The sequence below is a fragment of the Acyrthosiphon pisum genome, chromosome A2, assembly GCF_005508785.2.
Source record: "Acyrthosiphon pisum isolate AL4f chromosome A2, pea_aphid_22Mar2018_4r6ur, whole genome shotgun sequence".
Lineage (NCBI taxonomy): Eukaryota > Metazoa > Arthropoda > Insecta > Hemiptera > Aphididae > Acyrthosiphon > Acyrthosiphon pisum.
The window spans coordinates 22,298,373-22,315,671 of NC_042495.1; the positions used below are offsets into that span (position 1 = coordinate 22,298,373).

The window sequence follows — 17,299 nt, forward strand, 5'->3', positions numbered from 1 at the left end:
AAACTAAATACTAAATTACTAAGTTATAGCATAAGCCAAAAATATTATCTTCATTAAGCAACTTGAAAATTAAAAATATATTATAATATATACATTATATAGGTATGTAAGCTTCTTTTTATTTTTTATTTCATATGATTTTTTGTCTAACTTTAATGAATTTTTCAATAAAATTTTAACATATTTATACTTCAATTTTGATATATTATCATTCGGTTTTTTTGGGGACTTTTTTTTCCGATTACCAAATAACTCTATAGATTAACCTTATTATTTACTGGAACGATTAAATTTTCAAACTTATGCCAAATCCACCAGAAATCAAGAAAGTTTCTTAATCAATAATGCTTCTAAAACATACTTAAAATCATCACCTACGAATATACTGATGTCTATAGGAAACACTATATGGATATTAATTTTAGTTAATAATTAATTATGGCAGTAAAATTATAAGCCTCATAATATTTTTTTTGTTATAAAATTGAATGTGAATTTTATATTATTCGTACCTAATTCTATTGTATTTGTGTCACTCCATGATTTTATATATATAGTGTTTTGTAAATCGAGTTTTTTCCGTCAACAAAGAAAATATTATAAAACACCCTTATTATAATATTATAATAATAATAAAAACACCTTTTTATTGGTTCATAGTCGAAGATGTTGAACTTAAATATTTATTGTAATTATTAATATTATTTTCCGACTGATTGATGAAGACACTATAGATTTTTGAGCTGTAATAATTGCTTTTAATAGAAAGTTATAATAATATTTAAAATATTATAAAATATACATTTATTTATTTTTTAATAAAATTAATAGGTACACAATAATAATATGTCAATTCTCAATAATATATTTAAGTCCTGATTTAGATAAATTCCCAGTTAAATAGACTAGTGAATAACTGCTCTGCAAGTAGACCAAAAAATCAACCGCTATAATACTAGGTCCGATATATGCTAAACTTTTAATTTTTTAAATACATCACAACCAGTGGCCCATCCAGAATTTGTTTTCGGGGGGTTGCTGCACACTTATATATAATGAATGTGGGGTTTTTGGTGTTTCGATCGTAATTCATAGGCAAATCATTAGATCATAGAAATCGGATGAGCAAAAATTGACAAAATATTGCAATAGGCGCGCGTTAACTCCGCCATGAGAACCTTTTTTTGTGTAAACTCCGCCAGTGAAAAAAAATCAAATATGTAAAAGTATACACAACATAAAGTTAATATAATATACAAAAAAATAACAAAAAACCATGATTTTATAATAATAATAAATTATCCTTATTAAAAATGTATATGTCAAAAAATATAAAAAACTTACATAAAATCATACAAATTACAATGGTAAGTATTACGTTCGTAATTAATGATAGACAATTGTAATATGTGATAACTAATAACTAATAATCAAAAAAGATGTAAAAATATTAAATTATTATGACATTATGTTATATCTAATGTTTATAATATTTTGAACTGTGAACTAAATTATGAAATACAATTTATTGTGTACATAATATGCAAACTATTAAGTCTAATATAAATCCATTATTATTACTATTTTGTATTAATAGCTTTCTCTAACACAATCATTTTTTTTTCATTTTGAATTTTTGAGTTTCCTTAGTAGAGAAATATCATTTAGTTTTACATAAGGAAGGCCTTAATACTGGTGGAGTTTAAGTACCTACATTAGACCTTTTCATTACCGTGTATCTAACCGGTATTCTGGCGAAGTTTAAAATCGCCCATGTTTTATACCTCCTACAGTAGGTATTGTAACTTAAAAGGTGAAATGGATTCCAATGCATATTTCAATGGGTGATTGTAATTAATAAAAACATACCTACCTAATAACAAAAATTATTTATACTATCAAAAATTCATAACTTCGACTAATAAAATCACAGAGGTATACCTAAAGGCTAAAATGTAATAATGATTGGATTTTTAATTCTGAAATTAATAAATAAAATGTTTATCATTAATTTATGTTTATTTTTTAAAAACCTAATTACAATAGTTCGATACACATATTATATTGTATTATGATGCGAAGATTACATTGAAGTGTTGTCAATGGGTGACATAATATTCACTCAAATCGCCGAAGTACAAAAAAAACTTAAGCATTATTTATAATAATATGCTTATTATACCCTAAATTATTATCTAATATATAAAAATCTCTTGTCACAATGTTTGTTACCAAACTCCTCTGAAACGACTGGAACATAATTGTAATTCGTATTATGCAGCCTAAAAGATTCACAGTTTAAATTGTTAATGTATTGAAACAAATGATGCGATCACTATTAGTATAATATCATACCATCAACCACAATAAATATGTAAAATCATAAGAATCCGCCCTCTTATCATATTATAATAGATCAAGTCAACAAACACAGAAAAAATTTAGTTAAAAAGTTGAAGTTAATTAGTTTTAAGTCCATTGACATGAAAAACAAAATGTTTTATTGTTTTATACATGGCTACAGTTAAATTTTATATTATATTACCATTTATTTTTTTCTTACATAGTGTGTACAAATAACTGCTGCATGTATAACAATAATCTACAACACATTAGTCATATATTTCTAAATTTTAGAATACGCATAGACTATCGATACGACAAATATGAAAAGCATGATGGTATAGTTCATTAAGATTTTAAATAGGCACCTACTTTTATTTTTTATAATAAAATTTGAAAATAAAGTTCTCTTAAATTAGCCATTGACAAAATAATTTTATTCACAAACACAGTGTGTAGGTATACTTTTTTTTGGTTAAATAAACTAAATAATCACTTTCTGATGGGTGGTGGGGGGAAAAATAGGTAAAATAAGTACACAAATTAAAGGAAATAGGTACCTATCAGAATATACCTAGTTGAAAAGTTGCATCAATTATGTGCAATGTCGATAGTTGAAGAATTTTAATAACAGCCACTGAAGCTTTTTGGTAATTGCATAATGTTTTTTCAAAGAAGTTTGTCTCTCCTCGTAGCAAATGGGAACGGGTTTGACAACCTGTAAAACAATAATTTACATATTTAATTCAATTTGGTAATTAATATTACTATGATCAATTTTTATCAGTTTTTACTATAAGCATAAGCTAAAACATATACAATTGAACATTAAATACATTTTTAAATACAAAATAATTTCCAAATTGTTGATGAATTTAGATGAACTTTAAATGCTCATGAAAAATAGTGGCTATGTATCTCTTATATTTGTGAACAGATATTATAGAAACTATAACAGGATGCCCGTATTACATTTTCAAATTCTTTGACACTTTTTCTTGACAATAATATTAAAAACAAAACTAATCGATAATATAAAAATGTATTATCCCCATAACGAGCTCAAAAAGAGTGAAAATGTTTTAAAAATTGTATAGAAAATGCTAATAGGAACATTCGGACGAACAAATCATGTATCTACACCTAGGTATTTTATTAGTTACACCAAAAATAACAATATCGGTTTTTGTCAAAAATATAATCTTTTTGTTTTTCCCGACTCATTTTAAAACAACTGGGAACATTCAATCTTTACCTGTTTAACGCATCCAACTAGATGCACTTTCCCTTCAGAAAAGATACCAATGTCCAAACTAGTTATGTGTTTCTTTGCAATATAAATATGTTGAAGCCCGCCGCGTTATTAAAATTGGATTCTTGCTCAGCAAAATTGTATTACCTAAAAATTAAAACTTTGTTAAAAATATGTCAGTGTAGTATTCGTCTTCTATCTTTGGACAACGAGCAACGCGCAAATGTGAGTACAGTAGGTCCAGTCTAGTAACGTTAGTCTTAATATAATATTAGAGTGATATGACATAATGTTATAATCAAACTTAAAGGCCAAAATATTTAAAATTAGATATAATACTATGTGCCCGTGAACAGGTGGGTGTGTTAGTTAATAGCACAGTAAAAAAGATTTGAAATAAAAACCTGTCAACAATATTCTCACCTTTAAGTTTCATAATTCTCTCCAATATTGTATGGCTTCATATGAGTCGGTAGAATTATCTCCAAGAAAGTCAACGTCTGAAAATTTGTCAATGCATTTGCTCCACTTCGCAGTTCCGTGTATGTGGTACATCATATATTTCAGTTTTGAAAAAACATTATAAGTATTATAATCCCCTGTGTGAACAAAAAACGATAAACTATTAAGTGACTTTTGGTCTTGGCAAACGTTTGAAATCGGATACTTGAGTGATATACTTACATGAGTGTGTGTGAATTAGACATTTTCGGGTATCTAAGGCTTTTCTGGGTGAATTAAAATCATGGCCTCCAAATCGTTTATTCGTCTGTTCATTTGCTTCTAACTCATCGTTGGAGAAACAACATTTTCTGAAAATGTCAAGTTTTAACAAATATATAAATACCAAATTTATGAATTATGTTAAATGATTTTACCTCTTAGTTGCGATTTACTAGTCGTGCGCAGAGTAGGTAGTACCAATATTCCTGTGAATCACCAACATTTGTTTTACTTCTCTATCCCAGACAAGTGGTTTGGATTATGTTTTGAGACAGCCTCTGACCGTGTTTACTAATTTACTGAACTTTGTTTACCACTAATAATTGTGAAATGATTACCTACCGCAGATTCCACGTCAGGTAGAAATTATTGGGGCAATCATTTAATTCGAACATTCTTAGCCATTATTTCCTTCTATTTCATTGATTTTTTGGAAATCTATATTTGTGAACAAATTAGCAAATTAGACTGACTCCATATTATTAAGAAATATAATCACTACAACTAGAAAATAATACTTACAAATGAAAATGTACGTAATTTGGCGAAGCGACACTTTGGATGTTTTACTGAAAAGAATACACTTATCCATTCAAAAATGTCTAAAAAAAAAAACACAGAAATATGCAATTAAAATCTTAAATAAGTCAATAAAATGGAAAATGTTGGTTAATTTTCGTATTATGCAGCCTAAAAGATTCACAGTTTAAATTGTTAATGTATTGAAACAAATGATGCGATCACTATTAGCATAATATCATACCATCAACCACAATAAATATGTAAAATCATAAGAATCCGCCCTCTAATCATATTATTATAATAGATCAAGTCAACAAACACAGAAAAAATTAAGTTAAAAAGTTGAAGTTAATTAGTTTTAAGTCCATTGACATGAAAAACAAAATGTTTAATTGTTTTATACATGGCTACAGTTAAATTTTATATTATATTACCATTTATTTTTTTCTTACATAGTGTGTACAAATAACTGCTGCATGTATAACAATAATCTACAACACATAACTACATTAGTCATATATTTCTAAATTTTAGAATACGCATAGACTATCGATACGACAAATATGAAAAGCATGATGGTATAGTTCATTAAGATTTTAAATAGGCACCTACTTTTATTTTTTATAATAAAATTTGAAAATAAAGTTCTCTTAAATTAGTCATTGACAAAATAATTTTATTTACAAACACAGTGTGTAGGTATAGTTTTCTTTGGTTAAATAAACTAAATAATCACTTTCTGATGGGTGGTGGGGGGAAAAATAGGTAAAATAAGTACACAAATTAAAGGAAATAGGTACCTATCAGAATATACCTAGTTGAAAAGTCTTCATCAATTATGTGCAATGTCGATAGTTGAAGAATTTTAATAACAGCCACTGAAGCTTTTTGGTAATTGCATAATGTTTTTTCAAAGAAGTTTGTCTCTGCTCGTTGCAAATGGGAACGGGTTTGACAACCTGTAAAACAATAATTTACATATTTAATTCAATTTGGTAATTAATATTACTATGATCAATTTTTATCAGTTTTTACTATAAGCATAAGCTAAAACATATACAATTGAACATTTAATACATTTTTAAATACAAAATAATTTCCAAATTGTTGATGAGTTTAGATGAACTTTAAATGCTCATGAAAAATGGTGGCTATGTATCTCTTATATTTGTGAACAGATATTATAGAAACTATAACAGGATGCCCGTATTACATTTTCAAATTCTTTGACACTTTTTCTTGACAATAATATTAAAAACAAAACTAATCGATTATATAAAAATGTATTATCCCCATAACGAGCTCAAAAAGAGTGAAATTGTTTTAAAAATTGTATAGAAAATGCTAATAGGAACATTCGGACGAACAAATCATGTATCTACACCTAGGTATTTTATTAGTTACACCAAAAATAACAATATCGGTTATTGTCAAAAATATAATCTTTTTGTTTTTCCCGACTCATTTGAAAACAACTGGGAACATTCAATCTTTACCTGTTTAACGCATCCAACTAGATGCACTTTCCCTTCAGAAAAGATACCAATGTCCAAACTAGTTATGTGTTTCTTTGCAATATAAATATGTTGAAGCCCGCAGCGTTAATAAAATTGGATTCTTGCTCAGCAAAATTGTATTACCTAAAAATTAAAACTTTGTTAAAAATATATCAGTGTAGCATTTGTCTTCTATCTTTGGACAACGAGCAACGCGCAAATGTGAGTACAGTAGATCCAGTCATGTAACGTTAGTCTTAATATATTAGAGTGATATGACATAATGTTATAATCAAACTTAAAGGCCAAAATATTTACAATTAGATATAATACTAAGTGCCCGTGAACAGGTGGGTGTGTTAGTTAATAGCACAGTAAAAAAGATTTGAAATAAAAACCTATCAACAATATTCTGACCTTTAAGTTTCATAATTCTCTCCAATGTTGTATGGCTTCATCTGAGTCGGTAGAATTATCTCCAAGAAAGTCAACGTCTGAAAATTTGTCAATGCATTGGCTCCACTTCGCAGTTCCGTGTATGTGGTACATCATATATTTCAGTTTTGAAAAACATTATAATTATAATCCCCTGTGTGAACTAAAAACGATAAACTATTAAGTGACTTTTGGTCTTGGCAAACGTTTAAAATCGTACACTTGAGTGATATACTTACATGAGTGTGTGTGAATCAGACATTTTTGGGTATCTAAGGCTTTTCTGGGTGAATTAAAATCATGGCCTCCAAATCGTTTATTCGTCTGTTCAGTTACTTCTAACTCATCGTTGGAGAAACAACATTTTCTGAAAATGTCAAGCGTTAACAAATATATAAATACCAAATTTATGAATTATGTTAAATGATGTTACCTCTTAGATGCGATTTTCTAGTCGTGCGCAGAGTAGGTAGTACCAATATTCCTGTGAATCACTAACTTTTTTTTACCTCTCTATCCCAGACAAGTGGTTTGGATTATGTTTTGAGTCAGCCTCTGACCGTGTTTACTAATTTACTGAGCTTTGCTTACCATTACTAATTGTGAAATGATTACCTACCGCAGATTCTATGTCAGTTAGAAATTATTGGGGGCAATCATTTAATTTGAACATTCTTAGCCATTATTTACTTTTATTTCATTGATTTTTTGGAAATCTATATTTGTGAACAAATTAGCAAATTAGACTGACTCCATATTATTAAGAAATATAATCACTACAACTAGCAAATAATATTTACAAATGAAAATGTACGTAATTTGGCGAGGCGACACTTTGGATGTTTTACTGAAACGAATACTCTTATCCATGGTGATTTTATATTGAACAGAACTCTGTACGACTCTTCTGTAGTCTGTATTTTTTTGTTGGAATTTCAAATAATCGCGATTCGTGAGCGATTCAAATTTAAAGTCGGCATACGAAAAAATAATAATATCATGTTGTTATTTATTTGATAACAATTATTACTATTTCGTGCATGATAAAATAATTATAAATAATAATATAAATAATAATTTCATCATGATTTCGTGTACATAGGTAGTGATAAGACAGAATCGTGGGCATTAAATTTTCGAAATATCGTGAACGATGCAGCTCCACAATATAAGACGTATCACGGACATTTTATTGTCTCCGTCTTATATAGAAATTAATGTAAGATGAGCAGATCACATTTAGCATTGTTAGTTGTTCCCTTCAATACTGTTTTACATTTTTACTGTCAGTCTATAAAAATGATTTAAAAATGATATTATATCCCACACAGCAAAATTATATTTTTAAATAATTTTAAAAATATTTTTTTGGAAATATGTTTTGTTTTCAAAATGTTTTTAAATGATCATAATATTTTTTGAAAATATTCTGGAAATATTTTTTGTCGCCTAATTAGGATCATCAAAATATAACTAGGATATTTTGAAGATATTGTATTTATATTTTTAAAATATGTATACATTTATTTTGAAAATATTTTCATTTAAGTTTTTTAAAGATATAAAATTTAGGTTCTATTTTTTTTTTTTTTTATATAATAAATGACATTTTTCAGTTGGATATAATATATTATATGAATAAGAAAACAAAAATGCATATTTTGTTGTTTTATAACCCACAATACACATGTTACCAGTCATAATATATTATTATTATGTATTATAATTGTAGCTAGATTGACCTATTCCTGCAGATTCGAATTAAAATCAAAAAAACATAAATTTAAAAATATAATAGTCAAACTTATATTAGTATTAATGATTTATTAAAAAATTTAACATAATTTTTACAAAGTTATTACTTATAACTTATAGCTTAGTTATTAACCATAAAATATTTAAAAAAAAAAAAAAAAATACATTCTGCTTTGATTTTTAAATGTATTAAATATTATTATATTATTTAACTGCTTGGATTAATTTGTTGTTTTTTTTGTTCACGAAATTTGGCATTTGCTAAAAATGTTTTTAAAGGTCCAACAATTTCCATATCTGTACAACTTTTATGTTTTGGAATGTTCCTTATAGTATCTGAAATTATTAAATATGTTTTCAAAAATATTAATAGTATTTCAAGGTGATACAAATTGACTTGAGTTAGAAATTAATAATTACCAAATATCAATGAACATGAACGAAGTACAGAAAATATTAGTTTTTTTTTCTGGCCGACATAAGAATACAATGAGAGTAAATTATTATGAAAAAGTTTTGCCATAATGTGTCTTGTCATATCAGATATTTTAGGCTGTTCTAATCTGGAAAGATAATTAATCTGAAAAATAAAAAAATTAATTAATAATATGATTTTTTTTAAAATAACAAAATATGTTAAAAAAATTAATCGATTATTTTTTCAATAATAAATGATATACTTTACATTGGTAAAAATAAAAGAATAAGAAAGCTACCTAGCCAATTATAAATGTATATTTAATACAATTTAAATAAAAAGACAAATACTATAAATAGTACACATGCTACAGTGTACATATTATAACCTATACACTGGTTAAAATATTGAATGTCAGTAGATTATATTACTCATTAACATGATGTTTAGTAATAATAATTACCTAATTAAAGTTTAATGTTATAAATTAATTTAAGGAAGCTATAGTTTAGGTCCCTAAGTATTATTTATTGTAGATCAGGACCAGGATAAATTTTGAATAACTTCTATAGGTAATATTATTGCATTAACGGTTTTATTTTTTTTTTTTTTACTAGGGGATTGTTCTCGCTAAATTAGAGATGCCACTATAGTGACGACAACTGTATTAGGTAGGAATTATAGGGTTAATTACATGTATGATATCTGTTATTATAAATTATTTAAGTTACTATTTAAATTGCTTATAACATATGGACCATTTAATATGTTTTGCGATAAGACACAGAACAATGTAATAAAGCTCCCCGTAGTACTAGATTGTAGTAAACCCTAGCAGCAAACTGTTGTACAGACTACAGTTTATATGGTTATTGTTTCAAAAATATCACACGAGGAGCACTCATTAGTTCTTCATTCTATGATAATGCAATTATGAGAGGGTCCATTTATTTCATAGTTTTGCAACCAGTATCTACAATTGTGCTGTTTACTCACCATTTTGAGCCTGAAAGTGTTTTCCAATAATTTGTCTTCAAAAATATTCAAATCTTCCACTGTTTTCATTGGAAAATTGTATAAATGTTCACTAGTCACAGAAAAGTGGTTTTCATCATTAATTTTATTTGTATAATTATTATTCATTATGGCATTTTCAATTCTGTCTATTTTTATTCCGTAGTCTCTTAATTCATACTTCAAATTTGTAACTGCTCGAAGTAGTACAGTTAATTTTTCTAAAAAAAAAAAATGCAATAAGTAAATAATAATATATAATAATTTACTACTAAGTATTAAAATGATTTACCATCTGTTGATTTTTCTAAATGTCTTTTATTAGAAGCATTAGCAGAACCTATATTAATTAAAATATACATTATATAATATTTGAGAAGAAACTTTTTGTTTATTACAAATATTATAAATTATTTACTGAAAATTATTACCTGGTGAACTTCCTAATGAATTAAAATCTATACGCCTTTTACTAGTATTTGTTGAATATGTGTTATCATCAATAACTTTCCAATTCCCTGCAGATGGGGAATTCATTATTATTGAGTTAGAATCAATGAGTTTAGAGGTACCTATAATTCAAATATAAAAAGTTATATTGAGATATACAGAATAGTAATCATAACAAGTTAATTTTCTAATTTACCAGGTGACAAATTTACTGCAGAGTTCAAGTCTAAGCGCCTTTTAGTGGTATTTGTTGAATATGTGTTATCACCAACCACTTTTATTTTCCCTGCAAACGGGGAATTCATTATTGAGTTAGAATCATTGAGTTTAGAAGTGCCTATAATTCAAATATAATAAGTTCTATTAAAATATACCTACATAAAATTTATCATTATTTAGTTAATTTTAAAATTTTACCAGGTGATGAATTTATTACAGAGTTGAAGTCTAAACGCCTTTTAGTGGTATTTGTTGAATATATATTTTTCTGAATAAATTTACTATTCTTTGATGGTGAACTTAAACTTGCTACTTCTGAGTTTATATCAATAGATTGTTTTGGAACATATGTAATATCTTTATCAGAGTCATCTTCTACATCACTACTACTATCTACAATTTTAATTTAATTAATTACTATTAAATTGTATTACAAATTGTAAACAAGGCTTAAGTTACCTTTTACAGGATTATTTGTAAAAACAGGAGGGCTTGGAAGTTTTGAAGTATAGACTTTTTTTTTCTGACTTAAATGCTTGCTTTTATTTTGAAACTTTATTGTTTTTTCAGAACTTGATAAGATTTTTCGTTGTCTTGTTTTTCTGGTTTTGATGTCATCATTGGGGGAAGACAGTTCAGATGTTCCTTCTGCACGTCTAGCCTTAATTTGAGCTTCATGTAAAGTACCTAATTTGTTTTTTTTATAAATTAATGTTATTTGGTTTAATAATAATATTTTATTTTAAAATTATTTTAAAAATAGTATAGGTACCGATGTCTGTAGATAATAATCTTGCTTTAAAATAGTCATACTCTAGACCATTTGGGTTGTAACGATGTTCAATAGCTTTCTTATAATTTTTTAAGTTTTTGTTTGGCCAAGCACATGTATTATTTTTGAACCAAAAACTTGGTACACATTCTACTGCATTTTCATCATCAAAGCTCACAACAGACCAGATTATATTATATTACAAAATAATCTGTAAAAAAAAAATGTTGTTGTTGTTGAAATTATCAATACAATATATTCTGATCCCAAAAATTATTACACAATTATATTTAAATAGTATATTAATAGAAAAGTATTATCATTATATTTTTAATTACCTAATACTAATGAATTGCATCATAAATAAATTTAAAACTAGTATTTAAATTTGAAGAGTAAGTAATTTTTGCATTTTAAAACTATTCCATTAAAAAGTAGTTGAATTTTTATTTACATTTATATACATATTCTATTTTTGAATTAAAAATCAACAATTATGTGAATGTATTAAAGGCACAGCTATTTTTGTGCCATCCTTCAATTCTACAAGCATTACTTTTTTTTTAATTTCTTCAAGAAAAATAACTGTAATTTGACTTGACAAACAATCCACTTTATATATATTAAATATAGAGGAATCAATAGGCTGTTCATAATAAGGATTTTTAGATAAAAACTCATGTCCAACTAGGGCTATTTTATTTGTGTTATCAACTTCAACTATATTTTTTACTTGAAAAATGTTATGATTTTTAGTTAACAAAAAACTGTCAGCAATATTGATTGTTTTTATAGTAAAATTTTTTAAATATATAGTTTTATATTGAGATCCTGTTAAATGTTCTAAAATCGGTCCTTCTGTATGTTCATTTTTACATAAAGGGAAGTTAGTTTCAGTTTTCTTATCTATGACAGAATTCATCTTTTCATGATAGCGTTTAATAATCTGCTGAAGTGGTAACTCATGTTTTCTTAGCATTTTCTTTAAAGTCTTCATATAATTTTTGAAAGGAAATGCACTTATATTGTCTAGGGGGCCATAATTCTTATAATCATCAGTTATGTGAATAAGAGCATGAACATTGTGGGACACAAAGTGCTTACCATATATGAGTTCAAAATGCTGTACAAAATATTTTAATAGTTCCTGTGCATAATCTATGTACATACCCATGTCATTACTTAATAATATAGTTATCGCAATATTTAACGCCATGAAATGTTTATAACAATCATTGCTTAAATAATTTTTAAATATTATTTGACCTGTATAAACTAATATCTGTCGAAATTCAGTGGCTTTAAATCTAGATAGTTCATTTAAACCTCTGTGTTTTCGAGAAAACTCACAAGGTATATATTGTGCTAAAGAGGAGAGTGATATTGAAAGTTGTTTAGTAACCGAACTTGGCAATCGTACATTTAAAGGTCCTTTATCGATCCACAAATGAATCAATTTTTTCATCACACCTAAGCATGTTAAATGCATATAATCTAATGAAAACTTGGCTACTATATCAATATTTGGTAGAATAGATAAATCTGAAATGGCACTGCCTACATGATGTTCATCATGTTCTCTAGTAATATAATCATTATGAGTACGCTTTACTAAATTATTTTGTGTAAATGGAAAACATGTTCGATTTTGGAGGTATTCACCTTCTTCTCTACAACGAGTACATGAGTCAAAACCTGTATGACCTTTTATTTTTAAAATAAATGATTTTGCTGGCGCATCCAAACAAAAACCATCAATTTCAACTTTAATAATAGTCCCATCAATATTAACACCATTTAATAACACATTTTTAGCTTCCAATATAAACTGTTCAAGATAATCGTTCGAATTTTTAGGCTTTTCGTGGCCCCAATATATACCAATAGGAAATACAGCATTATCTAATGGACGAATGTATCCCAGAATAGGCCATAATTGACTTGAACTACTTTTTGTAATAGGTAGACCGTCAATGCCAATGACTATTTTAACCACATCTGTGTTATTGATGGGATTTAAAGTAAAATGTCTCTTAATAGCTGGAATCAACCCAAAATGATGGTAAACACCAGGTTCGATTATAGTAAGGCATGCTGTTTCATTAATATTTCTAGTTTTCAACACACTTCTAGAATCTTTAGGAAGCTCAGTAAATCCCGGAAATTGTCTTAAAATTAGCAATAATGCATTAAGAGCATTGCGTGGAATATTAAACTCAACAGCCCAACTAGCTAATTTCTTTCTAATTTCATCACATAAATCCAATGGATGATTTGTAACATTAGAAAAATTACTTGCAAGGAAAGTAGAAATATCTTTTACCATTGTACATTGATCTACATCATCTACATGATTACTCCTAGAGTCATAAGAACTAATATCCGGAATACTATCCAATGATAACTGATTTGGGTGAAATTGTAATTCTTCATTAACTTTATTAGTGGGCAAGTATTTTAATTGATCATGATTGTCAAAATTATCAAAATTGTAAGAATCAAGTTCTTCCATTATTTTCCTTTGTTTAGTTCTAGTGCTCGTCATTATGGAAAATAAAATAGGTAGCAAATATTTTCCAACAATAATTGACTATTTTTTTTTTTTATAATTTATTACACCTATAAACCAAAAAACATACTTTATTATGAATTATATAATTAGGTTTAATATTATTATTAATATTGGGTCTGTGTAAGTTCTATAATATGAAAACTAAAGAAAAAGATAAGAAAACATGAGTTGGGTATCAGAAATTCTTTATAGTAATATAGACGGTATATAATATAATAAACTTCCTAAAAATATTGTTTGTCTATATAAAAATATCTGATATCTAATTAATGATCACGTTAATAATAATATTCATTATTACAGAATATTGGACATAATTATTATAATATACCTACATTAAAAATATTAATCTGTAAATCGTTTAGCTATAAAATATATTATAGGTACCTAGGTACATTTTTTTTAAAATACCTTAAAAATATGAGGTAATGCCTATATTAGATTTATAACTATACAGTAATAGATTATATTTTATTGTAACAAAGAGCTTAATAAGGAATATCAATTGTTTATTCGCCGAGACAGCTCCTATAAATTAGGCTGTAACGACACCCAGTAAGACAGATGTTACCCAAAGAGAATGATTTTTACAACAATTTAAATTGCGCTAGGTGTGCAACAAATATATTGAAAAATAAGAAAATTAACAAATACTGAGTGGCCTGAAATACTTATATGTAGGTACTAAGAAGGATAAAAAAATCATAATTACGTCGTGCTAACATAAGTATACAAGAATGTCAACCACGCGGGTATTACGCCTTGTCCAACGTAAATCCAGTGTGCGGTGAAAACAAAAGCGCTTGTATATTTCACCGCACTATTGGAACAGCATGGTCAGAATAGAATTTACACGCACTCGTCGGATTTACGTTGGAAACGGCGTGAATACAATATAAAAATAATAGATAATGAAACAAAACCTGTCGGTACTCACGGTCGGGACGTAGGCACTAGGCGTTCACTCCACAATTGGTATTAATTATTAATACCACGGCAATACGGATGCCGTTTGGTATTATATACTTTTAGTATCCGCAAGCAACGGCAACAAAATACTTCGGTCGTACAGTCGAACGGCTAGGTTAAACGAAATCACTCATAACTCATAGCCAACGGTCAACGGCCAACGGATACGTGACTAAATCGAGAATCACGGCAGTGGCGCAGTGCGGGCGTGCGGCACAGAGCGGAACTATAAGTACGGAACGTTCCGTTCCGGAGACAACACGCCAACAACCAAAACAGGATTACCAACGAATTTTTCATAAATTCCCTATATTGTATATCAATAACTCCCTGTATTTTTTTGCTAGCTAGTATAACTAATTAGTTAATACTTAATAGGTCTATGGGTATAACTTTAAAACTTTAGAGTTAAATAATTATATACAAATCCCATAGTAAATACACCTCACACGGCTCGCGGTGACGCGGTTTCCTCAATCAACCGCGGGTGGATGAGGGCTGCCTACCTGATATTTGATTACTATTATTGGCGATCACGGTCTTAGAAGATATCTTCTATGACCGTGTTGGCGATTGAAAGCTTATCAATTAACAGGCCGGCGGGGGGTGGATCTGTAACGGGGAACATGTAAAGTAACATATAAATGATACACAGCGTCCCCGTCACATCTTATCAATTTCAATCGCCAATTCTATTCTGTGATAATATACTATTCGCATAATATTGTATAATGCAAGTTGGATATATATATATATATAATATATCCACCTTGGTATAATGTATAATCACAACAAGTCTCACTGGCAGTGCCTGGCAGGGTGGCTACAAATTAAAATATAGTATGATTTCTTAGATCATATTATACTATGGATGGAGCCATGTACTGATATTTGAAGCACCATATATAAGCGACGAGTAACTGGTTGAGAGTAAATTTGCTATCTGCATCACAGTGTGCATGCTTGGGTATACTCGTCACATATTTATGCTAATAACGCTGCATTCTCCCTGGGAATTCATGAGTCATAACAAGTGATACAAGTGATAAATATGTAACAAGTATTCTGGCTTATGCGCAGATAACGCATTTCAACCAGCGACTCGTATAATATGTGCTTCAAATTGTTTACATAGGCGAGACAGGACCGTATTTAGAAATAATGCGCCCTGGGGCACTTATGAATTTCCGCCCCCCTTTTTGGTGTCATGGGGGGGGGGGTGAATGTCCAGTGTTAAAAATAAAAATTATAAATACCTATTTCAAATTATAAAACATTACATGTATTTTAATTTTTAAATAAAGGAACAAATTCAGTTTAATTACCTAGCGTTTTTATGATTTTTTTTTTTAAACACGTATTTAAATGAGTTAAGAACAACGGTATAAAAAAAATGTTCAAATCATTGTTTTGGAAGTAATATCCTTCTAAAACTTGCGATTTTCTGTTTTCGCGTAAGCGCACAACGTTACGGTTTACAGCCATGCATCTCGCCTTTAATAGAATTTAATAACACCCATTATTAATATGAATTTTTATTAACAATTAAACATATTACACATTTATTATTAATAATTATATTATTATAATGAAGGTAATACGTTTAGACGAATAGTAGGTATAATATACATTTAATCATAACATATTATGCATAATTTTATTTATTTAACGCTGCAATAAAAAAAACTTAACAAACTTAACTTATAATATATTAAAACCCTATTTATATATTATATATTTTATATTAAAAAACTTATATTATAACCAATAAATTTAAATATTTTTTCTCCTTGCCTAGAAAATATTTCTAAAATAGATTACTTAAAATATATCCTGTGAAATTATGAAAAAATATTTTTAAAATAAATTAGTTAGAATATTTCCTTGTTTATGACGAGAAAATATTTTGTAAATATAATCATCACCGAAATGCTGTCTGGGATTACATATTATTATTATTATAATCACGGTCTATCACGGTCTAAGACACGGTTAAAGATATACAGGTTAGCTATCGCTGGCCCGCCACTCGGTCAGATTGTGTTACCATTCAGTAGTTCATATTTTCACCACACGCGTAAGGCGCTAGTAGTAAGTAGGGTCATATTTTACTATTGGTAATATTAGTACATCGTAGTATCGGTACATTTCTAGTTGCTACATAATAGAATATTAGAATTTATATGATCATACATTTAATATAACTTATAATTAAAAAATATATTTATTCCAATATTAATATTACTCGGGGATGGTACTGGAGAAAATAAAAAATATTCAATCATCTTCAAAACATTTTAAATAATCCTTAGGCCCAGCTAATAATTACATAAGTTATTATTAATATTTTGTTTATGAT

The 17,299-nt window shown here is 27.7% G+C and overlaps 1 protein-coding gene and 2 long non-coding RNA genes across 4 annotated transcripts; all 3 read right to left on the minus strand.

Annotated features, from left to right (window-relative positions):
- Positions 1–2,813: 2,813 nt before the first annotated feature.
- Positions 2,814–7,637, minus strand: LOC100570387. Of its 2 annotated transcripts, XR_510255.3 has the most exons (7): positions 7,572–7,637; positions 4,661–4,756; positions 4,474–4,524; positions 4,280–4,407; positions 4,019–4,194; positions 3,599–3,742; positions 2,814–3,061 (listed from the first exon to the last, which is right to left on the minus strand). It is a non-coding gene; the product is annotated as an uncharacterized LOC100570387 (long non-coding RNA). The 2 variants fall into 2 exon arrangements; XR_510254.3 differs by having other exon boundaries at positions 2,818–3,061; positions 4,474–4,756; positions 7,572–7,636.
- Positions 5,227–6,924, minus strand: LOC107882390. Its single transcript, XR_001678727.2, has 3 exons — positions 6,754–6,924; positions 6,337–6,480; positions 5,227–5,799 (listed from the first exon to the last, which is right to left on the minus strand). It is a non-coding gene; the product is annotated as an uncharacterized LOC107882390 (long non-coding RNA).
- A 348-nt stretch (positions 7,638–7,985) lies between the features above and the next one.
- LOC115034118 lies at positions 7,986–15,205 on the minus strand. The gene is made up of 11 exons (XM_029489871.1): positions 14,909–15,205; positions 11,400–11,610; positions 11,087–11,314; positions 10,826–11,020; positions 10,605–10,745; positions 10,390–10,530; positions 10,251–10,298; positions 9,941–10,179; positions 8,947–9,106; positions 8,743–8,862; positions 7,986–8,038 (listed from the first exon to the last, which is right to left on the minus strand). The coding sequence occupies exons 5-11, from the start codon at positions 10,711–10,713 to the stop codon at positions 7,986–7,988; spliced, it is 870 nt and encodes a 289-aa protein (XP_029345731.1). The 5' UTR covers positions 10,714–10,745; positions 10,826–11,020; positions 11,087–11,314; positions 11,400–11,610; positions 14,909–15,205.
- Positions 15,206–17,299: the final 2,094 nt, after the last annotated feature.